The sequence below is a fragment of the Chelmon rostratus genome, chromosome 6 (genome assembly GCF_017976325.1).
Source record: "Chelmon rostratus isolate fCheRos1 chromosome 6, fCheRos1.pri, whole genome shotgun sequence".
Classification (NCBI taxonomy): domain Eukaryota; kingdom Metazoa; phylum Chordata; class Actinopteri; order Chaetodontiformes; family Chaetodontidae; genus Chelmon; species Chelmon rostratus.
Window position 1 is genome coordinate 25,976,025 of NC_055663.1, and position 27,413 is coordinate 26,003,437.

The 27,413-nt window shown below is 43.1% G+C and overlaps 1 protein-coding gene across 4 annotated transcripts in view; it reads right to left on the reverse strand.

The window, feature by feature from the left end:
- LOC121608579 (suppressor of tumorigenicity 7 protein homolog) overlaps positions 1–27,413 on the reverse strand; it is a 48,416-nt gene that overhangs the window by 1,505 nt on the left and 19,498 nt on the right. For 3 of the 4 annotated variants that reach the window (XM_041939911.1, XM_041939913.1, XM_041939909.1), the window contains 13 exons: positions 17,111–17,193; positions 14,044–14,203; positions 10,737–10,791; positions 9,884–9,999; positions 9,696–9,771; positions 8,111–8,265; positions 7,789–7,886; positions 7,377–7,491; positions 6,041–6,113; positions 5,348–5,450; positions 4,482–4,632; positions 4,225–4,317; positions 2,302–2,444 (listed from right to left, as the gene is read on the reverse strand). In XM_041939911.1, coding sequence (XP_041795845.1) covers positions 2,302–2,444; positions 4,225–4,317; positions 4,482–4,632; positions 5,348–5,450; positions 6,041–6,113; positions 7,377–7,491; positions 7,789–7,886; positions 8,111–8,265; positions 9,696–9,771; positions 9,884–9,999; positions 10,737–10,791; positions 14,044–14,203; positions 17,111–17,188 — 1,416 coding nt within the window. In that variant the 5' untranslated portion in view covers positions 17,189–17,193. The remainder of the gene's footprint in view (positions 1–2,301; positions 2,445–4,224; positions 4,318–4,481; positions 4,633–5,347; positions 5,451–6,040; positions 6,114–7,376; positions 7,492–7,788; positions 7,887–8,110; positions 8,266–9,695; positions 9,772–9,883; positions 10,000–10,736; positions 10,792–14,043; positions 14,204–17,110; positions 17,194–27,413) is intronic. The other variant, XM_041939910.1, reaches the window with a different exon arrangement.

The window sequence follows — 27,413 nt, forward strand, 5'->3', positions numbered from 1 at the left end:
CATCAGCTGATGAAGACGGTGTGACACGCCTGAAAGCTCTGGGAAAAGCCAGTTTAATTAAACTACTTAGTAACTACACTGCTATTCTTTCAGGATTGTTAACACTAGAGATTAAAACAGTTATTTCTCACTATAAAAAATGTGGCCCACGTCTTCTTTTTTAAACCCCCCCCCCCCCACCACCACTGGTTTAGGTTTAAAAAGGTAAACAACGGAGCGTGCTGTGTCATGTTCCAGTTCTTTCCATTACATCTACATTTCCGGTTTGTGCCTGTGAGTCCAGAGCAGCTCGCTGTCAGGTGTCCTCAGGTGTGTTGTGGCAACAATCGGCGAAGGGTTGTGGGAGCTGGGGGGGTAATAGGGGCTCCAGCAGAGCACGGCGGGTCATAGAGGTTCCCACTTTGTCAGATGGCAGATAAAAGCTGTGACAGGGTTTGTGGAGAGTCTTTCTGTGCCGCCTCCTCTCCACCTGCATGTTTCCTTCTGGTCGTCCACGCCCGCCTCACACGTCGTATCACACATCTCTGTTCAAAGAGCACTTCAAAGTAAAGGTGTGTGTTCCGTGTGCGTGCGGCGGGGCGAGAAATGCAAGACACACCAGATCTGCATCGACCTCATTAAGTGGATATTGGCCACGATGGGAACGCCTTCTGATCCGCGTTTCCCTTCAGCTGAAAATGTTCAGCTCAGATCGTCACGTGTCGATCGCTGTGCAACAAGCGAACCGCCTGATTGGAAAAGACAGCACTGGTACGATGGTGCAGGTGGAGTTGAGCAGGCGTCTCTGCCTAAAAGTACAAATTAGATTCAGCCAATGAAAGTTCAGAAAAATTCAAATTAAAGTATAAATTTGGTCAGAACGCTGGAGCCAAACAGCACACAGTCATTATATGAATGCAGGTGTATACACCTGACCTGTCTCATTAGACCCCTAGACCCCGTTTACACCTGGTATTAATGTGTGTGCTGCACTCGTCTGTGCAGCTGGTCTGCTGTTAACCAGACAGATTTATCACAGATTTATCAGATTTGATCCTCTGATTTGTCGCCGCCTCAGATTACTCACACACAGGTTTTCCTCTGGAGTATCCGGATACAGATTCTGTGTAAGTACCAGCTGTAAACGGGGTGCAAGTCAGGTTCAGGATGAGTGGCCCTCTGCTGGGGTTTACATGAGGTAACCTGCTCGTAATAATAATAAAGGTGTGATTGGTCCTAGCGTAGCCATCAGGAGATGACGGCCTAGAGAGCAGCCACTACGAGAAATGTCTGTCATTCAGGTTACAGTTAGAGGAAGGGGCTCAGGAAGGGAAGATGTCAATGGAGGGTCCCCACAGGGATAGTGATACACGTGTGTGTGTGTGTGTGTGTGTGTGTGTGTGTGTGTGTGTGCAGAGCTCCAGCTCTCAGAGGGTAGATGGTGTAGATGGTATCTGCTGATAGTGTCACGTCAGGGGGGGAGAGATGAGCTCATCCACATTCCAGGTGAGCAGCACAGCGCTGCAGGCTGCAGGGAGGGGCGGGGGAGGCGGCGCCCCCCACTGGCTGCTATGAATACAGGTGAGAAAGCTGAAGGTGGCTGTGTGTTACTGAGGCTGCGGGAGGACACTGAACCTCAGCAGCTTCGAACTGTCTCGTCCTGAATCGACGGTCTGACTGAGCGGCTGCAGGAGCCGACATATTGGCTGCACATGTCTGGTGGTCAATTTGTCAATGAAACAAATCATCGGCAAGCTTGTCAGACATTACCAGACGTTACAAATCTTCACAAACAACCAAAAAACGTGAGGGAGAAAGAAGGTAAATGGAGATTACTCTGTGGAACAAAGCGATGACTGTGTGGGGGCAGAGCTCTGACACTGAGGGGCTCGAGACAGACAGTTTGTCCTGGACGCGGCGGCAGAAGAAAGGTCACAGAGTCATTAAAATCAAATTAGCTTTGCCCCTGTGGAGGAAGCTTCAGAGCAATCTGCCCGTTCGCCTACGATATTGAGTGAAAAACAGCCCGAGGGTGGCACACAAAGAAAGGTCCGAGGTCAATAGATATATTATTCCTCTCAACAGATTTTATGGAAATGAAGATTAGCTGTTAAGATCGCTTGTCGTCAACCGAAGTGAAGGGTAAGACCAAAGTTCTGCGCTGGAGGAAAGGTCAGACTTTATGCTTTGATTGATTTTTGCAGCTTGATCCTGCAGCAAAAATCAAAGTTCTGTGTTTTCTCTTCAGCTAAAACTTTCCAAACAAGTTACTGTGTGTGTGTATGTGTGTGTGTGTGTGTGTGTGTGTGTGTGTGTACTCACAGCTTTAGCAAACACTCCCATGAGTTCGGGGAACTGGTGTGTGAGTAGAGCCAGCATGGCGGTGAAGGAGCAGAGGCCGGCTGTGAAGAGGATGAAGAAGGGCAGCTCCTTCTTAGGGTAGACCGACACCTCGTGAAACACTGCTTCCACGTGGGACAGACACACACACACAAACACACACACACACACAACACAATGTTACTTTAGAGCAAAACACTTACAGCACACACACACAGACTTCACTGAGCACAGGTGAGGTTGTTTTTTGTTTTTTTGGAGCTGCACTGAACGTCATTTTTTTCACATGAGAAGCTTCCGTTGACATTTTTGAATAAAGCTTTGAATGTCTTCTGAACCACACTAAAAGTAAAGTAATTCACTGGATTAAATTAGTCTTTCTTTATTAAATCAACTCTCTTGAATGAATATAGCTCATCAGTTCCATGTGGGCATTCAATAAAGTTTGACTTTGAAGTTTACAGCACTCTGGATTCATTGAATCACACGAGACGGAAACAACGCCGGCGCCGCCGCTGGATTTATCTCTATAAATACTAATAACATTAGTGATCGGCTGATCTTTTTCTGTAGCTGCGCAGAAACACCAGCTTCATACAGAAAAAAAGAAAAGTTGATTTAGAATTTGAAGGTCAAACCATAATTATATATTATATAAAAGCTTTTTCTGAGTCATTCTGCTACAACAACTTCCTCCCAGCTGTAACATTAAACTAAATCAGCCACGTTTTCAAAATCTGGACTGAAAAAAGTTCCTAAAGTTAGAGCAGGTTGACCTCTGACGCCTATTATTCTATTTATTTCTCCAGCTGATCTCGTTTGGTTAAACACATCTTTGCAAAAAAGTTGCTATGTAAATAAAGTAAAATGATGATGATGATAATCATTATTATTATTATTAGTATTATTATTAGTAGTAGTAGTAGTATTAGCTGCAGCGTTTCTGTATTTAGTGTTTGCAGATTTTTTCTAGCTGCTGCACATGTTGCCAGTTTGCTGAAGGTGTTTCCTTAATTTGCTGGTGTTTTGCAGTGCATTGAACTCTCTCTGAATTGAGAAAAATAATGGGATTAATTGGTTAACAAATAAATTATTGCCGCCCTAATGCCGACCTACATGTAGCCGCAGCGCCTAGATCCCTCAGGATGTGTTTGCACTTTGGTGTTTGTTTGTTCTCCAAAATCTGGACTGAAAAAAGTTCCTAAAGTTAGAGCAGGTTGACCCTCTGACGCCTCAAACAACAGCAGTGAGGTGATGTAGCGTACAGTATGTATACATCCACCCAGCAACACACACACACACACACACACACACACACACACACAGACACACACAGACACACACAGACACACACAGACACACACACACACACACACACACACACACAGACACACACAGACACACACACACACACAGTGCAGTGTGTTGCTGCTGGTGGCTGGAAGCCAACTTAATCAAGTGGAGGTTTGAGTGTGAAGACAGACGAGCTGCTGAGCAGACAGCAGGACGACACACACTCCGCATCAGCTCACACACACACACTCGCTCACACACACACACACACACTCAGGAATTTTTCTCATCATCATAATTAAATAATTGCGACTTTAAACACTTGATTTTGTGCCATGCATCAAAATTAGACTCATTATTTTAAACGAAAAGAGCAAATCTGCATCATCCTCATGAATGTGGACGAATGATGACGTCTGATGACTTCAACACACTGTGCGGCTTCTCCTACAAACCAACGACCACGCAGCATTCCCACTTTTTCCACCAAACAGTCAAAATCAAGCAGGAGGATTTCCAGTCACACGCTGGAGCATCTTTACTGTGCTGTATGAATACACACGGTGTGTGTGTGTGTGTGTGTGTAAATGTGTGTGTCAGGGCGTCTCTTACTGGGTAGCAGCTCTCTGTCGGCCGTCTCTGTGCAGATGGGGTATGGATAGAACAGGTGACCCTTCTCCAGAGGATATGGGATCATTCTGAACGCTACAAACACACAAAAACACACACACACACACACACACACACACACACACACACAGTCCAGGTTTCAGCAAAGGGGTTCAGACATCTGATGACACCTGCTATCACTTCAACTGTGTGTGTGTGTGTGTGTGTGTGTGTGTGTGTGTGTGTGTGTGTGTACTCACTGCCCTCCCAGGTGCAGTGCAGCAGGTTGAGCGCCCCCTCCACCCTTTTCCAGTGCTGCAGGTGGAAGAAGGCGTAGGCGATGGCCTCGCTGTCTCCTCTCTTCAGGATGTGTTCTGGAGGAAGAATCAGACTCTTCATCTCCAGCAGATACTGAGGAGGAGGAGGAGAAGGGAGACAGACGACGGGCAGGATTAAGCGAGGACGCTGGAAATCCGAAGGGATCCCAGATCCATTTAAAATCCAGTTTGCTATGATTCAACTACAATATGACACCTTACCCACTTTTTAATTTCTCTACATTCACAGTAGTTATCATGAAGATCCATCATGAACATGCTCAGAGCATACTTCCATTAATGCAACAGTAGTAAAAGTGTGTACTTTCTAGCATGCATTAGCTCAGTTTTACAGTTTTATTGTGTCTTTATATGTTGCTGCTCATGTACTGAACAAATGTTTTAGAGTTTTGTGCATCAATGCTGAATCATTCAAGAAAAAGGCAACCTAAGAAGAGATCATGTCTCCCACCTTTAATTAAAACCTTTAACGTACATCAGCATGAGCCATTATTACCAGCAGGCTTTAGCTGGCTCACATGTGTCCGACAGGAAGTGTGAGAAATGTTGAGATCATTTGGAAACAGTGTCTCTGTCTCATCGTTTGTCCACCGAAGAGCATTAATGCAGCGTGAGTCTGGCTCCACCAGCAACAGGACGACTCAGTCGCAGCCAATCACGTTTCACGTTCACAGTTCAGCACCTTCATTGGCCGGCGGCTGTGTTACACGGTGAACACGTGATCGTGGTGTGTGTGTGTGTGTGTGTGTGTGTGTGTGTGTGTGTGTGTGTGCGTGCGCAGGTCTCACTTTGGGGACGTGAGGGTTGAACTCCACCGCTCTGTGGATGGCTTCTACTGCGTTCATCTCCGCTGTGCTCAGCCCTCGCCTGGATGCTGCCTCTGGAGAGAATCTGAACACACACACACACACACACACACACACACACACACACACACACACACAAATGCTGCTGTCAGTAATCTGACTTGGGATCGCACATCACTATATGATCAAAGTGTTTTTGGAAATGACTCCCACTCCCACAAAAAGACGCTGAAATCCAGCATCACCGTATATTTCTAGTGGGTTTCTAATGGATTTAACGGTGAACAGAAAAGACGGGCTGTAAGACCAATTTTGTGTATAAAAGGATATAACAAATAAACAGAAGGGGACAAAACAATAAAGCAATAAACAGGAAGTGCAACTACTCTGGTGGTTTAGCCTGTGCACTGCCAGTAAGGCTGTATTATATGTTTTACAGTCCTAACCCTGCACCTCTGGAGAGACAGAAACACTCACACTCATCATCAACATCAAGCCTCAAGGCAAAGAGCACCATTTAAGCCACTGTTACTCCACCACCGCTCAGCGCTCTCCTCTCCTTCACCCTAACCAGGCCCGCAGGACGTCTTCAGCTCTATTTTAACCTCTGAAGCAGCGCGGCAGGTATGCCGAGCCCCCGTAAGAGCATTGTAGCCCCTGAAAAGAGATACTCACTTGTCCGATACCGCCCTGGCTTTGAGCAAAGCGGCTGTGTAGCATATTGTTGCAGATTTGGGTAAACTAATATCTGTGGAGGAGACACAAAGCAGACAGAGGGGAGGGGGGGGGTAAGTGAACACAGCAAAAGGTTGGAATTACAGGTGATAGTTAAAAGGTGGGGGGGCTGCTTTTAATGGCGCTGCAGCCGCCCAGAGGGGCCTGTCAGTGAACATAATAAGTTTAGGTTTCAAAGGTTTCAGGTTGTTTGTTATCAAGTCTTATTTTTCACTTATCTAACAGTTAAATGTCACCTGCCTTTCTTCACTGATGTAACTAAACATGACACCAGTGATGAAGATGATTGTCCGAAGCTCTAAGATGAATAAATAAAGAGATGGTGGAAACTGTTGGTGGTTTAGAACAAACAAACACCAAAGTGCAAACACATCCTGAGGGATCTAGGCGCTGCGGCTACATGTAGGTTGGCATTAGGGCCGCAATAATTTATTTGTTAACCAATTAATCCCATTATTTTTCTCAACTCAGAGAGAGTTCAATGCACTGCAAGTTCAGAAAACACGCGAGTAGTCAAAACACCAGCAAATTAAGGAAACACCTTCAGCAAACTGGCAACATGTGCAGCAGCTAGAAAAAAATCTGCAAACACTAAATACAGAAACGCTGCAGCTAATACTACTACTACTACTAATACTACTACTACTACTACTATTACTAATAATAATAATGATCCTCATCATCATCATTTTACTTTATTTATATAGCAACTTTTTTGCAAAGACATGTTTAACCAAACGAGATCAGCTGGAGAAATAAATAGAATAATAACAGTGGCAATAAAAAACAAACATACGAACAGTTTGATCACAATATAATAAAACAGTAAGAATGAAACCAGCAAAGCTAACCCTGATTAAATCAAATTAAAAACAGACGAGTGACGCACACAGCCGGAACAAGCTGGCTGTTGCCATGGCGACTCACGAACTTAGTCGGTTGTCTATAAGCGTTGTCGGAAAATGAAAATTCTGGAAACACCAAATACAGAAACGCTTAAAGCAGCACAAACTACAACAGAAACTGAGCGCTAAAAAGTGACGCTTAGCTTCATCCGCATGTGTGTTTTTAAGCTGCAGTGCATTGAGCTCTCAGGGCCACCGTAGATATACGCCCATCATGAAGGACAGGTGACAACCTCACATTGCTTGTTGTGTCTGAACATTAATCAATCAATCAATATCAACAATTATGTTTGGTGTTTTTCATATGAACAGAAATAAAAGCATGGAACTTTGTGTGTGTGTGCGTGCGTGTGTGTGTGTGTGTGTCTCACCGTCGTACTTGGCCAGAACGGCCTGGACGTCGGCGTAGTTCTGGAGCTCCAGTAGCGACTCCAGCAGGTTCTCGTGGATGTTGAACATACTGAGGAGAGGGAACTCCTTCATTAACTGGAAAACACACAACTGTTGTTACATGTAATACCGGACAGGGGGCGACACATGCACAGTCAGCACACAAGAGCTTTGGGTCGTCACTACGCTAACGCAAAACCTTGCAATCTGACGGGATGTAGAAAATGAAACGTGCGGCTTTGTGTGCCGTTTCTGACGCTGGTGACTAAACCGAAGCCTTTAAACCTTCACATATCAAAGAGCAACTTCCTCTCAGCCCTGTCTTGTGTCTTTTTGTCTGCGTGTGTGTGCGTGTGTGTGTGTGTGTGTTCTGCTGGCAGGCTGTGTACTTACATCTCTCATCATTTTAACTGCTTCTCGTGTTCGGCCGAGCTTTCTGGAGCACATGGCCAGTCTTCTCTTTATGTACACCAACACATTGGTGTCTCTTCCTGGGGGAGACACGCAAACACACAATATAACACACTGAGTTCACTTTTACTGTCCACTGTTGACCATATTATAAAACTCACTTGCAACGCTCTCTGAAGCTCAGATATTTATACATTTTGAAAGAGTGATCAATTCTCCTGCTGCAATATGACGCTTGGCAAACAGCGCTACAGCCAGCAGACCTGATTATTAGCAGCATCGGTATTGGGTGGATTATACTCACTGTGCTGGGCTTCGTACTGTGTACCGTGATGTTGGAGCTGCTGGCTGCGGCGGTAACAGCTCTCTCCAGCTTTTAGCGCCTGTTTAAACAAACGTTCGGCCTCCATGATGGTTGTAGCCTCTTCCTCCGCCAGCAGGATGTATGCTGTCGCACAACTACAGGAGGAGACGAGAGGAGCAGGATCTGTTAACCAGGAAATTATCCCATTCATTCATTCATTACTTTACTAACTAAACATACAGGGCACCTTGTTTGTCTGCACAGCACGCCATCTCGGCGCTATAAAACAGCGCCTTTCACGCCTCATGTATTTGGAAGCAGCGTCTGACAGAGATCTGATCAAAGAAGTTTTCCTCCGAGTCGACCTGCTGTCACGGCCTTGATACGAGCTGAGAGCAGCTCGCGACAGCGCCGCGATCCCTCTGCAAGGCCTTTGTAGTCGCGCACGCTCCTAAAAATAAACCTAGACTGCCATGAAAACAAGCAAAGTTGTCTTTCCCGGTGAATGATGCAGCGACCCAGAGGGCCAATCATCCATCCCACCAGCCAAACCCGCACTTGTAATCTTTCAGTATATGCCACATTCAACTCTATTGACCTAAAAAAACAGTTTCTATTATCATTTGGGATTTTGAGATAAAAGTCGTGTGTTAATTGCTGATAGAATTTTATAGTTTAAAATCAAGATTTATAAAGTGCAAATGCAAACAGGTGAGGGCTCAAAGGATTTAAAGGATAAGAAAGAAGCCAAAATTTCTGTTACAGAAAATGATGCATGACTTCCTCTAAGTTTTTGCCTTTTTTTATGTAAAATACTGGATACTTTTACGTTACGGCATTGAAAAATCATTTAAATGAAAGAATAGGAGAAAGAGAAGACCACGCTTTGATTAAACTGCCATATTGAGACCATAAAGTGTGATGTGCTGTCAGAAGGAGACACTGCTCTGCTTTAAAGGGTCACAATCAAAAAACGTCATTGTGTCTTCGATATCAGACCAGAGCGTCAATAAGTGACGCACCATCCGTGCAAGTTTGTCAAAATCGTAGCAGATGTGTAACCAGCGAGATGCCAGTTTGATGGCAGCAACTGAAGCAGATGGCTCGTGACCTTAAGACGACCTGGTCAGGGATAACCAGCAGAGAAAATCTGGATGAAGTGCGCAAAAAAACTGCTGTCGTGGTGCCCTTGAAAAAGCTTCAGTTAAAACACATTTCTCCACTGCCGGTCTGTGTTTATACTGTATGCACGAATATACTGAGCTTCATGAATATAAAGCAGCCTGTAGGAGGGCTCATCCGTGTTTTCTGGATGCATAAAAGTTTTACCAAGAAAATTAAATATTGACGCAGCATTTTCAGCATTTTGACACGTATCACATTTCTAAATTTACAATTTAAAAAGTCAGAACGGGTATTACCATTATGATTAATTATTATAAGCAAAGACAATTTGCCAGACTTTTATTTTTATTGTCCACCTTTTTCTATTTTAAAAGACAACCAACACTCGTAGTATCTGCTTCTCTCAAAGGAGACAGTCGTAAAACAATAAGAAGTAATAATAAAGAGGAGGTGGACTCACTCTTCCAGCTCCAGAGCTTCGTGTGCTGCAGAGATACGAGCCTGCGGGTTCCTCTCTCTCCACGCCTTCTGCATAACTGCCCCCAAACAAACACACACAAACAAAGGGGTCACATCGCCATCTGTGCGCACACACACACATACATCAAGATGCATGTGGCGTGCATGCGTGAGCGTGCATTTGCTTACTGGCGTCAGCAGGCCGCAGGTGGTCTGAGTCGCAGGTAAAGAAGGTCTGGTGGTCTTGCGCTGATAGGTTCATGTCGTAGTATGTCAGCGGCTCTCGACCTGTCACCCACGTGTACCTGAACACCAGCGCGGGGACACGTTAGTAATAAGAAAAAATGACAGAACACACGTGACGATATGAAGGAGGAAAGTATCCCATGAAAGGCAAAGAAGAGAGTGTGAGTGACTGATTTACTATCTCAGATATCAGTAAGATGTTGTTCAGGTAATTGTGTATGAGCCGTGTGCTGCGCTGACTTAATTGGACCTGTACTTGACAGAGAGAGGTCAAAGTTAAGCATTGAGGGTGACAGGCAGAGAAAATGACAGCATAATTCCAACATGAGGAATGGAAAAGTGGAGGATGACTCAATGGGAGGAACAGCAGACAGACGCTTCAAAGAGAGAACAAAGGAGGAGTGACAGAATAGAAACTGATGAGTGAGATCAAAAGGGCGAAAACAAAAAGAAATCCGACAGAGGAAAAGCAAATGAGAGTTAAAACGGAGGAGGAAGGAGTTGGTCGGAGGAGAAAATAAATGAAACATGGCGAAATAGAGGAGGAAAATAAATATACTGTCGCTGAGGAGAAAATGCCAAACAGATGGCAGAATGTGAGGCGAAAAGAAGAAAGTATATGAAACACAGATAAGAGGAAAAGAGAAGGCGGGAGAGTGACTCGACACTGATCAGGAAAACAAACAAAAGAGAAGACATACAGATCAGAGAGGGGGAAGAAGAAAGACAGCAGCGGTCTGAGCTCCAGACCCGCCGAGGGGTTTCACATGCAGGTAGCTTAGCTGCCTTCACTCACCGATTATATTCGGCCCCGCGGAATAAATTCAGCGGATTTCTCCACACTTTACATTCTGCGGGGGGAAGACAGAGAGAGAACAACACTGGTGACGAGTGTCAAGGGTAAAGTCGACACTGAGCCTCCTCTGCGCACTTCAAAGGGCTCGGCTGCGCGCGCCGCCGTCCGCCCTGCAGCTCCACGGCCGGCACGTCGACCTCTCTGAGAGCACGGCCGACGGCGAGAAGGCCTTCAAACTCCTCAGTGACCAAAACATGCTTCTACACAAACTCTCACTGCTGTCACAAAACAGCCACAAGCCCGCTGACAGCTAACAGCGCTCAACAGATCAACGTGGGATTTAACAACACGGAGTTTGGAAATGTTGATACAGAAAATACTTTTGGACTTGTTCTAAGTTTCCTGACAGACAGAGAAACTCTGGCCGTTCATCATGAGGAGCAAAACTCAACCTGCAAAAACTGTTTCTCAGATAACCCCTCATGATGTAACCGTGGTTACCGGCTTTGGCTTGGGGAAAACTTGTGTTACTCACTAGAAGTGAAGAGTGAGAGCTAGATTATCCTCATTACGTCGATTTTCTTTTTAAAATCTAGATTTTTTAAAATTTGTCTCTTGCAAGTCCCCAAACATAAAGGTAGCCCAAATACAACATTGCTGAATTACCTCATTAATAGAGACTATTATGGCGACAACTAATTATCATTTTCAGCATTGTAGTTTTTGTAAGTATCTGTTAATTGTTTCATCTATAAAATGTCACAAAATATTGACAAAACGCCCGTGAAGAGCTCAAAGTGACGTCTTCATATTGCTTGTTTTGTCCAACCAACAGTTGGAAATCTCAAAAATCAATCAATTTACAATAATATAGACTAAAGAAATGCAGAAAATCCTCCAATTTTAAAGGCTGGAGCCTGGAAAGGGTCGATATTTCACCTTGATAAATAACTTTAAATGATGAACTATTCCCCAATAGTTTCAGCACCAGCCACTATTTTTAAATCTAACCGCAGTCATACCTAAATCACATCAAAGATACACACATTTTCACTCCACAAATAGTAGGAGAGCCATAAAAAAAACACTTTCAGGAGAAATGCTAAAGCCCGGCAACACGAGCAAAGAACAATTTCACTCAAGAATGAATGAAACCTAAACAGTTCAGCCCCACACGCCTGTTGAATTCATGCTGCACTACATTCTTTTATTTTGAGCGCAGACCTATGACTAATCAATCAACTGACTTCACCTCAACTGTCCGTCTTACACTCCTGCTGTAACAAAAAAAAAAAAAGAATATGCAACCCTGATTTCAATGGAGGGATTTACACCGAGTAGATTATTAGCCAGGAAACTGAGGATTAGTACAGTCGAAATAATTGGACTGCCTTTCTTCTCTCGATCGTGGCTTATTGATTTAATGCAGCACACATAATCCTATTTAACTCAAAGTTGTTTGGCTGAAAACAAAGCAGGCTGCATCAAACCTCCACAAAGACTTCCGCAACAGGAGATTGGAAGTGGCTGGTGAAGATTATCCCGATCAGGTGAACTTAGACATCATCATCATTTGAACAACTGTTTGCTGCTGTTAAATAAAAACGCTGTAAAAAAAAAAAAAAAAAAAAAAAAGCAGGCTCAGTCAGTTAATATATGCTGCATTATGGCTGCATATGTGGAATAAATGTTTTCTTTTATCATCTGTAATGGAACCATAGGAATTATTCAGCACTAAGACATCTCGTCTTATGAAATGAATGAGTTTCCACGGGGGGAGCGAATACACATTTGAGGGATTAAGCGTGATCAAAGTGTCGCTGATGTAGAGAGGAAGCCAAGAAGGCGCTCAGCAGAGCTCAGAGTGACTGTGAAGGACGCTGCTGGACAGACTTGAATTTCTTCGATATGCTCTAATGTAGATCAACAAGCACAGGCTTTATTCCCCTCTAACAGCTTCTTATGCTATGTTTCTTTATTTGACTTTACTTTAAAACAGCAATCACAGACTTTTTGGCTTAGCAAATTTTGTTGATCCAATAAACTAAAAACAGTATGCACTTCAGATATTGCACAGGCTGCATGTACAGTAAAAGCGAGTTCATGTTCGGGAATATATAAATCTACGCTACAGCTAAAAGGCTGCAAACACGTTCAAGAATGTTCAAGAAGACACCACTCCACTATATTTCACAGTTTTTGTTAGATTTTATTAATTGGTTTTAATTTGTGAATCTATAGCTGCAGGGAGATCGAGGTGTCATCCAGAGACAAATCTTGTAGCTGCTGTATGAGCAGTGAGAACAGAGCAACTCTCAGAGCAGCGTGACAGCACTCAGTGAACTCACAGCTGGAAGCTTCACACTCATCAAAACTCATCTGGACGGAGCGTCTCAAAGAAACTTTCTATGAGCCCAGAAAGTCTCTGATGAAGTGTCACTGCACAGACTCCAGAGAGCGTCCCAGGATGACATCATCCACTATATGACGTCTCTGTCGTGCATTTCGGTGTTAAGAGCGATCCACGTCTGCAGAGCAAGTATTTTGAGAGCATGTGTATGAAGGCACGAGTAAAAACAAGTGTGGAAGCTTCTCCCAACACCGCACACTGAAATCGATGCTTTCACTGCCTTCAGCGGGCCAGTGGGATCTGAGTCGGCACAGCTGAAAAATTGCTTTGACATTTTACAGCATTTTGGCTGTTTAGTTCGCCTTTTTGAAGTTAACGCAGCAGAACCAAACTGAAAGGCTCCGTATCACTGCAACAGCGACCGGCAGAAGAATGAGATCTGGAGTGGAAGAGCTGGAGTGAGCAGCCCTTCGCAGCAGCTAAATAAATAGATGGTGACGATGATAAACATCACAAGACCCATGACCGGCATTAACGTTTAAGGCATCCATGCTTCTGTCTGTGTTGTTCTTGTGTGTGTGGTGTTCTTCTATTTTGTTTGTTTGAGCTGAAAATTGGTGAAAATGGTTTAAAACACGGGGACTGGGGTGAAAAAACTGCATCCAAACATCTGCCATGGGACAAATCTTAGTGCTGCAAAACTCCCTCCATATGTTCTTGATCTTGATACTTGCTGGCACTTGCTGGTAAATTTGTAATATAGTGAATATTAACATGTTCTTACTAATATTTTTTCGAGTGTGAGTGACGGGAAATGTCGACTAAGATGTCAAAACACCAAACAGAGCTGTAGCTCTGATTCGGTGCTGTTAAAATCTTATTTTATAGTGATGCTAAGCGCGGCGCTATAAGGTGCTCTTTCGTCTGCGGAGGTATTTCCCTGCTAGCAGCTCTTACCGGACACACTTTGTCGATTGGAATCGGCCTCCCCATTACTGGTGTTGGAGTTGCTGGGGGAGCTGCTGTCCACTCCGCCCAGCAGGGGGCGCAGGTGGCTCACAGACACCTGCTCTATGAAGGAGGTCCCATATTTCCTGAAATACCACCACTCAAATATCTGAGAGAAACAAGGAGAGATAGAAGGAGACAGTTCACATGAATTTCACTCAATGAAGACCATAGAGATGGTTCTTTGAGTTTTGCTGAACACTTTTTTAAACAAATCATATTTCTCTTAAATTTACAAAGTAATTTAAGTGGAGTAAGTACAACGCTCCGGTCAACATTCAATGAAGACAGTGACTGGCTGGCACACAGCTGAGAAAAATACCTTGGCTGCTCAAGAAATTTGGTTGTGCTTTGCTCGTTGAGACTCCCAAACACATATTTATGATTTTAATCAGAATGTGGACAGAGATTCTCCGGTGATGCATCAGTGGGTCTGTGGGTTTGCTGCCACAGAGGCTCAGAGTGTGCTTCTCCTGTGATCTACCCATTAGCACCTGCAGCTACAGAGGAGGAGCTAATTAGTGAAACCTGCTGTTCGGTCGGACTGAGAGTCTGCAGACTGGGTCACGATGACACATGTCTGAGACTCACTGAGAGGGCAGAGAGGGCCGTCCATTAATCTGTGTGTTAAAGTGTTCCTGACCAAGACTCTGAGCCCCAGACTGCTCCCGATGAGCAGGGCAGCTCCACTGTCATCAGGATGTGCTTTGCTGTGCTCTCAGGTTAAAAGCACCGTATACTCTAAGTGCAATCCATTTACCTTCATGTCTCGCCCCTGTACCGGGGTTCAGTATCACTATCCTTTCAGCATTTGTCAAACAAATTTGTATACACTAGTTTCAAACACATCTGTCCTGATGCCCTACTAAAATCTAACTGTTTCAACAATATGTGGAGGCTGCCGGGAGCTGCGGGGCTTCACAAACACATACTGAACATAAAGACAGGCAGTTACCATCAAATCGTTTTTTAGCAAGGCACACCCAGGTGCTGTGGTGGAGCAGTTCAATGATGAAGAGGAGGAGACTGTGACTATAGATATTAAGTGTGAATGTTGCTTAAAGAACAGGGGGAAAAACAAAATGGGGGTTTGAACTTTGCTAATTACATCAACTTGCTCAAAGGGTTAATTTCGCTGGTTTACAAGAGTGATTACAGGTGAATTTGGAGCGTTCCACAACTTTCCCCGTCTTTTCTTGCTCCTGTCCCAACTTCTTTGAAACATGCTGCTGATGCGTGATGAGGTCGAACATTAAATATATTGTCTTTGTACTGTTTTATATCTCTTTTTTGTATCTCTCACTCTTCCTCACTGTCTGCTTGTAACAAAAACACCACATACGACTGATGCTGCTTAGCTGCAGGGCCTGAACTCCTCCCTTTCACTTTTGTCAGATTACAGATAATCTTGACTTCGTTAAACTGGAAAAAATTAGATTCACTCTGAAGGACTCGTAATGCAAGTTACTGAAGGTGTGTTTCCCTTTATTTGATTTAGAGTTGACTTTGCACGTCACAAAAAGTAGAGGATATAGCCCACTGGTAGAGCCTGCTCCTTCCCTCCCATACATAACGCGAGGTGAGACTTCTGCATGATCAATAATATTATGATGATTTTTTATTTATTAGTTTATTTATTTCTTTTCCACCTCATCTTTTTCTTCTGTTTCCACTTTTTTCCATTATTACCAATATGTTACTGCTACTATTCTTATTTTATCTTTTGTTTTATTATTCTGTTTAACAATTAGCTCATCATATCATACTGATTATGACAGAATTGATCCTATAAGGATTCTGTGTACAACTGAAAAAATAAAAGTGTAAAGAAAAAAAGACTAAATAATAATATAAAAACCACTGATATAAAGGTTTTAATGAATGAATGAACGTGACACAAACATCCAGAATACCGATGAGAGCTACAGTATTTTACTGAGTGTAGATCTAATCTAGGACCCTTCAGTGAAGACCTACCTAATCGGGAGATAAAAATCCATTCTAATTACAGAGAAATGACCAGTATCGCTCCTACAAAACCAACTGGCTTCCACATTTCTTAATCATCTCACAGAGCATGTGCAAAGCTCAACAGCTTTTCTAAGCAGCCTACACATATTGGCCCGTAGCCCGCAGGGAAGAGAGAGTCAGTTAATTAAGAGAGGAGCTATTTTAAAATACAGACCAAACACTGTTCCACAGTTGGCTGTCTCTGTGCAGAACTTGAAAGAGAGATAAAATACCTGCATAAGAGGGAACAGCCTTGCCAACAGTTCCATTCTATCTATTTGTTCGATTTATTTTAAGCAGACAAGAAACTCTTTGCCAAGCTGCAGATTGAGGGACAGTCGCATACCCAAATTATACCCAAACATTTGCCTTCTCAAGAGAAGCTAAGGGACGAGTGCCTTGCTCAGGGGTGGCTCAGTATGCAGGTCAACGACTCGGAACCACCAGTTAGGTGATAAAATCTAATTGTTTAATGCAAAAAGGACTCTCTCTATTTAAAAAAGCACTAACAACATCAAAAGTGTGTTGCAGGGTATGATGAGTCAGGAGGATATACGGTAACAGTGCCAGAGGTTGCCATGGTTTTGCAGCTCATCTTATGACGGACCAAACGGGTATAGATTTCCTCTCTCCTCAGCTCCTTGTGGCCTCTGAACCTGTGATTATAGTCCTAACAAATTACATCCTGGGCTCATAAAGTCACCGAGGGAGCCACCTCTGAAAATTAATTCTCTCTTTTTAACATTATGAATAAGAATGTCGAGTGAGAGCACACAGTCGTCGACAGTGATTTGTACATTTAGCTGATGCACCAGAACAACGTACAATGAGTATAACAGCAGGCAGCTTAAGTGCTATTAGCCAGGAGTCACACACACACACTGTGTTTGAGAAGTGTTCAGTGAATCTAGGAATGATTATTTTCCAACAGGTGACACCTGTGCTTATGAGGAAACATCAATTTTACTTTAAAATCAGTTCTGCTATCAAAATGAGTGTTTCTTACCAATATGAGTCCTGATATGAGGGAGGAAGTGCCCGTCAGAGCCACGTAAAACTTGGGCGTCAAGGTGTTGAGAAACATGCTTACTGTGGAGAGGACACAAAAAGAAGAACGGGTTAGAGCTCACTATGAGATACTAGAAAATCTTTCCTCTACACCACAGAGGACACTTAAGAAAAGATATTTGTAGAATCAAACGCTGTACGTCTATATAAAACTGGGTTATGTCTGCACAGAAGACGACTGAAGACTGCGTGAAAAACATCAAAAACACTCGAAGGATTCAAGGACGTTTGTGATTTCAGGACATGAAACAATCCAAGTTAAAACACATCATCCACATGCAGGGTTTGGCATTTCCCAGCGAGCCCTGCTGCTCAGACGTGAAATTACACAACACCAGGGGACCAGGGTAAGCCTTACTACAGGCTGAAGACGCACTGTGGGTAGAAAACCAGGGAGGATACTAAGCTCAACTGGCAGCCTTAATTAAAATACATTCACAAGCAATTTACAAACTTTCACCATGCAAATACAACTTTTGGTGTGTCCAAAGGGTCTGACAGAGGAGGAACAGTGGTCAGTTTACCAGCATTTATCTCTGTGTGTAGCGAGTAGCTCACTTTCCAAGCCCAGCTCTCCTTATCAGCCAAGCAGACAGCCTTGAACGTTGGCTTCTGCGGTGAGTAAGAGTCTACAGATCCACTACCTCTACTGCACACTACCACTCTAATCAGCACAAGGACGTTTCATCAGCACTGCCAGTGACGATAAAATGTGACAGATGTCAGAACGTACTATCAAAAATGCACCGAAGTATCACGGGTTTGCTTTACATCCCAAATGCCACAGCAGCTCTCATCACCCTTCAATCCTGTGAGAGCAAAGTCGGGTTTTCTATACAATTTATTTTCTTGTTCCAGTTATGTGAGATCCTGTGAACTGGAAAATTACAACTCCAAGTCAATGATCCATATCAATTCCAGCCTTCGCAGCACAGAGCCGGTCCATGCTCCCCTTAAACAAGCAAGCAGCGCCGTTATGATGATACATTTTGGCCATAGTTGGAATGTGTTTCTACTGTACCAGCGGTCCTGGAACGTAGTGGAGTTATGGTTTTTGGAGCAGATTATGTGGTTATTTTCCTACACTTGCGTGGACAACATTTGGAGTCATTGACGCAACTTAGTTTCCCGTCCTGGCTGTTGGAAAGAATGAGTGTGACTAAGGTGTTGTAGCTGTAACACTGGCGATATTATTATGCTTGCGGGATGAAGCAGCAAAACCGTGTCACCAAGTCCTCCTCTGCCATCTGTTTTCCATTTGTGTTTTCAATTTCATCTCTATGAGGGGGGGGGCTGGTTACAAAAAACGACAGATGATATTTGGAGTTGTGACCTTTCTATTCGCTACCTGAGAGCTGTTTGCAGTTTCAAATCGAACACCTCGCTTTTTCCATGCTGAAATTCTCTCTTTGGTGGATTATGATTTTGAAGGCCTGCGTTTATGCTTTTAATGCTGGTCACATCAAGATAGATGCGGGTAAGGAATTGCTGCCGTCGATAGACTCATTAGCCACAGAAATCTGAGCTTGAAGAAAAAATCAGAAGATAAATAAGCAGGCGTAATTGACAAAGATGGCGTATCAGGGACAGCATACAGCATAAATAATGATTTGCTTAGCGAGATTAACTGATAACTGACTCCTCAAACAAATTCAAACACCTATGGCTGCTTAGAGCAGCAAACCTGGAGGCTTCAGTAGTGTGAGTGAAGCCCCACATGTCAGCAGTGAAGGTGGAGATCAAAATGTCATCGGGACCGACAGGAACAGCAGCCAAAATGACAAAAATAGCCAAATAGCACAGATTATAAAGAAAAAATAAAGTTTTTTTAATAATAAAGTGAGGCGTTCCCATGATGTTTGGTTCTGCTGGTGGCTACGGATGACCTGCCCCTCCATCCCTGGCTAAAATCTCAAGGATTCTCCTAGACTGACAGACACTACATTCGGGTGGGGGTGTTGGGTTGTCATGTTAATTCCTTAGCATTCACACTGCTGATAGGGAGGGTGGAGGGTGGGACAAAGACTCCACTCATATGAACCCCAGCTCATGCCCACGCAGAAACGCACACACGTGCATAAGCTAAGTGCAGCTGGCCAGCTATTCATCGCTGTGAAGTGCAGGCTCTCGTCCAAGCAGAAAAGGGTCTTTCAGATTGGCCTGTGGTCAAACAGGCCGAACAGCTGCTGTCAGCCTGCACCGATGAGAGGATACCGATGTCTGGCTGGTAATGCACTTTCTCATCTTTGTCGATCCAACAAATTCAGCCATAATTAACACGTGGTCTGTTCACATAAAACAATACAGCAGAGTGGGCGTAATCCAAAAGTCACAGATTTGCATTTCCAAAACAAATCAAACATATCCTACTTTTCTCCATTCTGTGTCATAGTAAATGAAATCCCGGGGGTTATATAACTTATGAAATGGAACACTATTTGATTGGTCTTAGGCACGACACCTTTAGTAAGGTTACGCCATGAGAAAACAGATCCTCTATTAACTGGATGTCCTGGAATGAAGCCTGACACACAGAAACAATACATCCTTCTTGTGTAATTTAATTACATAAACCTCGGTTCTAAAGTCCTAAAATGAATTTCCCATTTGGAGATCAACTGAGTGTTAAACTAAATTAAACTAAAATGTGATCAAGCCTCAATGTCACACAATTAACTTCAGAATCACAATGAGGGAGCTGAGTTCTCATTGAAAGTTAGCGTCATTGATCAGACACTAACTTTCAATGAGGACTCAGAGAGCATTTCTAAGAGAGCCAATCAGTGATTGTTTTTAATGAGGAGTTTGAGGAGCTTTGGTGTTAGCCGGCACACACTTGAAATGGCATAAAGGAGCCTGGATGAAAGCATTTTAGCATTTCATATAACAGCTTGGTACTTGAGCATAAAGAGCAAAACAAACTCTCCAAAATGGTTAACACGGCAGGGAGGTTGACTGGCAAGTCACAAAAACGACTTAGCAACATATCTGACAGAGCTGTGCACAGAAAAGCTAAACATAACTGCAGATACTGCAAACCCACTACACTCACAGTGTGAGCTGCTCCCGTCTGGACGTCAAGTCAGGGTCCCAAGGGTCAGCCGGAACATTCACAAGCAGCCATTTATTCCCTATGTCATACAGACAGTGAACACTTGTTATTTTATAAGATCAGCTCTGTAACCTACTCGCTGCTACCTGCACATTTGCAGCATTGCATGTTTTTAATGGTGTGTTGTGCTGTGCACGGTGTAGTACTTTTGCTGTACTTTGGGACATGCCAAAGACAAATTTCCATTGAGGTGGACAATAAAGTCAATCCATCAATGTCAGAAAAGATGCAGACAGGAATGTCACAGCAAAGTGGCTCTTCCACGAAAACTTCCGGCTTCTTCCTTTGTAAGGATCATGGTTTGTTCAACTACTGCCACAGAGTGATTCTGCCATACTTGTTCCATGTACAGTATATAACAAGGTCACTGAGACTGAATGTCCCTGTTCCCTCTTTGTGTGCATCAAATGAAGCAATCATCAACCAAGCCAGCAAAAAGGAAAGAAGAGTCACTGCTGTCAGGAATGTGTTCACCTTTGAACACTTAAACTGCAGAGGAGGACAGGGGATTGTTCCTCAGGAACATTTCTCAGCAAATGTGGCTTTTGTGTTGTGTTAAAATCAGCTCACTGATTGCAGCCAGCCAGGCTCAAGTCGGCTCCTTTTTAACCTTCATTTATTCGGTTCTGCACAACAAAGATCTGCTGAAGAATATCCTCACATCTATACAGCTCCACATCAGCTGCAATTATGCAGCGGGGGTTGACTGCCTTGCTAAAAGGTGTCTTTTGTTGAATTATCTAAAAGCTTCTTCAAACAGCAGCTGTGCATCCCGTTGTCATTGAGAAAGGCTTTACGCCAAGTCAGACCGAGTTCATAAGATGTGCTGTCTGACCACATTGGAAATCAAGAGCGTTTATAGTTTTTCCAAACAGCCACACTCAAAAGTGGGGAGAAAAGCCAGTTGTCATGGAGTGAGGGGTGATGTGGTATCATTTAAATACGGGGATAATGGCACACATTTTCAGGCCGTCTGTCCCGGAAGGCATTCGTCGTGCTGTACTCGTCTGTTTAAATGAGAAGCTATAGAAATGGTTGTGTAACAAATGTAAATAGAGAGCTAGAGAGAGTTCACACCCAGCGCCACTGGGCCTGAGCTATTCAAGCATCCAGCTTTATTTCTTTATCAAGTAATCAGTCAGTTATAGTTTCAATTCATCTTTTAACTTAGTGGTTAAAAATACAGTCCATTAACTTGCAGTCACTTAATTTGACTAATCGTTGTTCAGCACTGGGCTTGGCAAGTCTAACTTTAATGGGAGATTTCTCATTCACAAGTTTTCATTGCTGGTCTATAGTTCAAATAAACTGATGACTTCTCCACCTCTTTGGCTGTTAACACTCATGAGAGTTTTTATTGGTCAGGAGGCAGCCAGAGAGCATGTTGGGAGGATAACGTGATGAATTGAAGGGACAAATTCTAACAGACAGACTCAGGACTAAATGTCACCAGAGACAACAGGAGATGTGACCTTTACTGAAGAGGGGACGGTCGGCAGACTGCTGGCATGACCGGAATGATAAAAGACACATACTGAGACGCACGTGAACACGCACACATTCAAACATACAATGACTCTCATTAATGCACACACACACATGCACACAGAGCTATGTCCTTTAACTGCACAAGAGAACAAATGAAAGTCTATTTCATTATGTAGTCATAAAAAACTCTTATTACTGCCCAGGGCTGCTCGTTTACAGCAGAAATCAATCCATCCAAAATTGGTTAATACTGAGATTATTGAGCACAATTACTCATTGACTTTGCATTTACTGAACTTTAAAAAAACTTGACTTTTAAACAGTAGATTTCCTTGAAATATAAATATAATTATAAATCTAATGTAATACAGACTTATTTAATATATGATATATAATAATGTCGCTTTTATTTGGTATATGAAATGTGAGCAGGGATTGCCAAAATGTGACTCTCTCGTCCTTTTTGGCCGCTCCAAGCACCGGTACAGTAACAGCGCAGATGCAGGTGTTGGCGGCTGATTTGACTGCAGTGAGCTGCCACATATTCTTCCTTACAACAGACACGCTGTCTGTGGTCAGTGAAACTTCCAATTAAGTTCAAAGTTTATCTCCAGTAGAGTTCTAAGTATTGCTGGAACAAAGTATTTAAGAATACTGACTGCTGACCAACTCCATGCAGTAAAAGTATTTGGGCAGTCACACATTTTGTTATCAGCAGACACTTCGATAGTGATGCTCTGACAGGTCTGAACTGCAGATTCACTTACAGCTCATTTAGGGGGCTTTTTGTCTTCTGTATGGTCTTCAGCCAGAAAAGTGTGTTTACAATGGATGGAACTGCACTACTGCACTCTTCTAAATCGGCAAGACTGGGAATTTAAACCCTCTGAGTTCTCTGTTCATCGATCGAACACCCTGAAACTTTTAACAGCGACTGTTTTATCTTAAAGTCTGCAAAACAGTGAGACAAAGACTGAAAACATGAAGCCACAGGCATGCAGAAATGGTTTAGGAACATAAACGTTACTGTAGTACAGTAGCCAAGTCAGAGTCAAGGCCTCCACACTGCAGCATTAGTGGCAGGACTTACTGAATTCCTTTTGAAACACTGTGAAAACAGTGATGCAGTGGTGAGTTTCACAGCTTTAGTTTTATAAAACGCTGCTGCTGTGTCAACAAACTGTTTATCATATATTCATTTGTGAGACTGAGTACTTGACAGTTTCTGTTTTCACATTTCATTTTTTGATCACAAAGTGCTTCTTAACTGCTTAGCAGATGTTAAAACGGACAAATTAGTATCGGATTGTTAAAGGAAATGAAAAAGGGCATTGAGATATTTTCAATAGATTTTGTCGATTAGACAGGATTGTAAAACCTATTTGCAGCCTTTTAGAGGAGAAAGTATTCATGGGAGGGCGTCCTGATGAAGCAGTGCTGCTTCAGGAGATGCATTAATGTCAAACATCATCATAAGAAGCAGCGTGTGAGTAACATGAGACAAAGCTGGGACCTCCTGCAGGTCACCTGCATCCTAAGCTGAGTTGTAAGTCACTCTGGCTCGGCTGCTCATGCCTGAAATGTTTGTTGGCAGGGCCGATTAGGGTGCTCTTCATAGTCAGGCTCTGGTGGCTGGCCCTGACTGATGGGGCTGCTAGCAGAGCCTGTCTAGGTCTAACTACCTCTGTTGACCTTTGAGAAAGACAGAGTGTGGCCAGCATCTGTCACAGCAGCAGCAGCAGTAGCAGGTAAGTTAGTCTCTCTCTGTGTAACGTGTATGGATATCATGTGCAGCGCTCCTGCAAGCGTCAATAAGATTCTGTGTTGTTGTGTGTATATTTGTCTTTGTGTGTGTGTTAGTAACGTATGCATGTATCTGCAAGCGTAAACCCGGTAAACTATGCAGAAGAATAGGCTAGCAATATGATCAACACTGACAAATTGATCACTGTCAAGTTCTTCCTACGGACATTTAGTTGCCGGTTGCTGTGAGGTGATACCAGAACTGCTCAACTGATGCTTATCTTCAACATGAAAAGTAAGTACAGAGAGAGAGCATGTCATCCAAGGACAAAGAGAGATGAAGGACTAACTCAAAATCTCTCATTTAAAATTCTGGAAATCTATTTTGGGTGTCAGTAGACGTACCTCCAAACAACGGATGTACAGCTGAACTGGTACTTTTCCCCTTGTGTGCAGAAAACACAGAAGAGATCTACAATAAGAAGTACCAGGAAAATCTTTCCTGACCAAGCACACCAGGAAATCAATCAAATCCAGAGTCGTAGTAGTTAATGCTAAACATCCAAACCTGTAAATATTGAACTTGATCCACATGACAAAGTGAGAATCATCCTAGAATTAGTCACAGCAGTTTGAAAAGATGCTGCTAAATAACGAGATGCACACGTGGAATAAAATGATGGCATTAGATTTTAGCTTGAATCTTTATATTTTTATGTTGGACTGCTCTTGCAAAATAGAATAAAAGTATCCAAGCGAGCATTATCTAAATGAAGATTTGTCAGCCAAACAATAACAAAGAGCGATTTCTGCCAAGAGAGAAGAGATTGTGTCAAGCTGTCACTCGCTTTATATGTTATTTTGTATTTGGTTCTCAACAAGACAGAATTTTATCCTGAATTTGCTAAAATGTTCCAAAAGGTTTTGTCTTCAACGAGATCTTTGATGCTGTCAGGAAGTGCAGTAGCTTCAGCCTTTCTGGCGACAAACTGAGAGCTAAGTCTTTTTTATTTATTTTACTGATTTGTCCCGGTTTAATACGTGCCAAAGAAAATAACAATGTCATATAAGTGCTGTCTGAGATTTGTTCCCTTCAGTTTGTAACACTAGTGTTTTCATTGTTGTTTTGCTTTGTCAACATCTGTCATGCATTCTAAATTGAATGCAATGGACAAATTGCTTTGTGGAGCCTTGGAATGCTTTAGTATTATCATCATTTCCCCTTTCTGTCAATAACGCAAAAAAGAAAAAAGAGAATAGATGGCGGGAGAGAGATTCATTTATTAATTTTCTTTGCTTTACTTGCTGGCTGACAGATAAGGCAGTTCCCTGGCTCTATTTCTTTCAAACAACAACTAAGATGTTGTGCGGGAGGCTGTGAAGGCTGACACAATCTGTCAAACAACCTTTTATTTTTAACCATTTTCCTTTACTACAGAGAATAAAAGTAAACAAAGAAAACAAACATATGGGACATCAATGGAAAATAAATACAAAGATTGAATGACATTCCCTCTCCCCGGGCTTCGTCTAGCTCTGCTCAACAAGCCACTATGTAAACACAGATATCTGCTTCCACCAATGTGTCCCTCATACAGCACACACACACACAGATATACAACTGAGACATAAAGAGGCAAGCAACATACACACACACATGCGCGCACACACACACAAACAGCCAGCAGGCCCTCGCCCACGCGTTGAGCAAACCGTCCACTTCATGAATATCAATACAAAATGTACAGGGCCACCTGCTGTACACAATACAAAGGCCATTTGCAAGGGAAAAGATCAGAGGCACAGCTACCGTAGAGTTCCTGACTACACACAGCATGTCAGCAGCAGACGAAATGAAGCAACGCCACATTACTTACCCTCCATTCCACTCAAACATCCACTAGAGCCACCAACACACTAGCAAGGCCTATTCTCCTTCTCAACAAAATTATCTTTGGCAAAGACACAGTGAAAGTGATATTTTGTCCCTCGTCCACCAGAAGTCAAGCTTATGTCTCCAGCGGCTGTCCACATCCATGCAGCAGCCCAAGCAGCAGCTAGCTGTCTTTCATAGAGCACATTTACAAGTGGAGGGGCCCCTGGTCTGCTTTGTTTTTCTTGATTGGCTGCTGTCTGTGAGTGACAGAGCAGTGACGCAATTGTAAGCCGGCTCTGTCCTGCTCTCCTGCTTGTAACCCAGCAGAATAAGTACGGGGGGTGGGGTGGGGTGGATGGGGTCTGTAGATACCAGTGCAGCCAATCAATAACATGGATTTTAATGAAAGGGGGCGGGAGCAAGTGCTCCTTAGCCTCCTCCTGCAGAGGTAACCATGACAACCCCCTAAATGACCCTACAGCAGAATGGATGAAGGAGCGTCGGTGCAGATTTACAGATAGCCAAGAGTCAGGATTATTGTAAAGGAAATATTCTTTATTTACCCAGAGAGCCTTCCTGAGAATCCATACTGTTTTTAAGCAGCAGCTTGTTTGACTTTACACTCATTTGCTCAACAATCAGCCCAGTATCGCTCCAGTCTTCCATATGGCCACTGACCCGCTTCAGTGGAGTAATTAAGTGCCTTGCTCTAGAGCCCGTCAGCAGCAGTTGTTAGGAGAGGGTGAAACATTATCATTAACTTTCACTGGACACAGAATTTCCCACTTGAGCCATTGATTAGATCCAGTGGCCTTCTGGTCACGAGACACTTTCTTTCTTCAGCCCGCCGACATACTAGAACAGGAGGATGGAGGAGAGTCCGGTGGAATTAAATGGCTGACGAGGTTAGCCGCAGCTCTATGTTAGTGTGTGAACACGATGATGACAAATGCGGTGATTTCCTCTACGAGATCCCACTGAACCGATTCAATTATCACTGCGCTTCCTTGAAGATCGACCATGAAGAATTATCATGCAGCAGTCTTCGACCGCAAGCCCTGTTATGAACCCCTTTTCTTCAAGGTATGAGCAACAACACTATTAACAAGAGCTGAGAGCACAATTCTGATCATGAAGAGGAGGCAACTTCACATTTTAACCTCAATTTTACAGTACAGAAATGTTTCTTTTGTTTTTGAGGGGTCCCTTTAAGATAAGAAATGTTAATTAGCAGTGAGGTTGGTCATTACTGAGTTGTCAAATATTATCCATGTGCCAGTGAAGAGTGTTTAAATCCAGGTGTTTACACTAAAAACTACACTAGAAAACAGGCAGCCGCACAGCTGCTGCATTAACAGCTGAACAGTGGTTCTTGGAGAGCGCGAACGGCGACATGATGAGAGGCTGAATACCAAAGGCTTGTCAAATTATGGTCTGCGTAATTTATTCCTCCTTTTCTAGAAGACCTACGATGTGACTGCAATCACGCAACAGAGGAATTAGACTTTTTTTTGTTTTGTCAGGGAGGAAGAGGTTTCCAAGTCGTAAGCCTTCCTTTTGTTGTAACTCCATCATAGCATCCAAGCAGACAGTCCTGCTTCAGCCTAATAATATTCTGTCCATACCATGCAACCCTGGGTGTTAATCATATTCAAACTCATTCTGCAAGCTACCCAACCCAACTTATCTGACTGGCTGACACCAGTCCACTGCACTCCATTGGTTTATGCAGTCAGTAACATGCAGTTCTGTAATTTTTTATCAATGCTACAGCTCTTACTTGGTAAGTTGTCAGGGACTCATCATTTCACAGACTAGCTTTTACATCGACCAGAGATGAGTCTCAACTTCATGAACTGGGAAGTTCTCTGAGCGTTGTTTGCTGCCAATAAACAACATTGTGTGCCAATATTTACAATTTTAATATTTGATTGTTCTCAAATGTTTTAAATTCTTAAATTAGAACATTTCAATATCAAACAATTGCACAGAAAATGAATGAAAAACATATATTTAACTCAA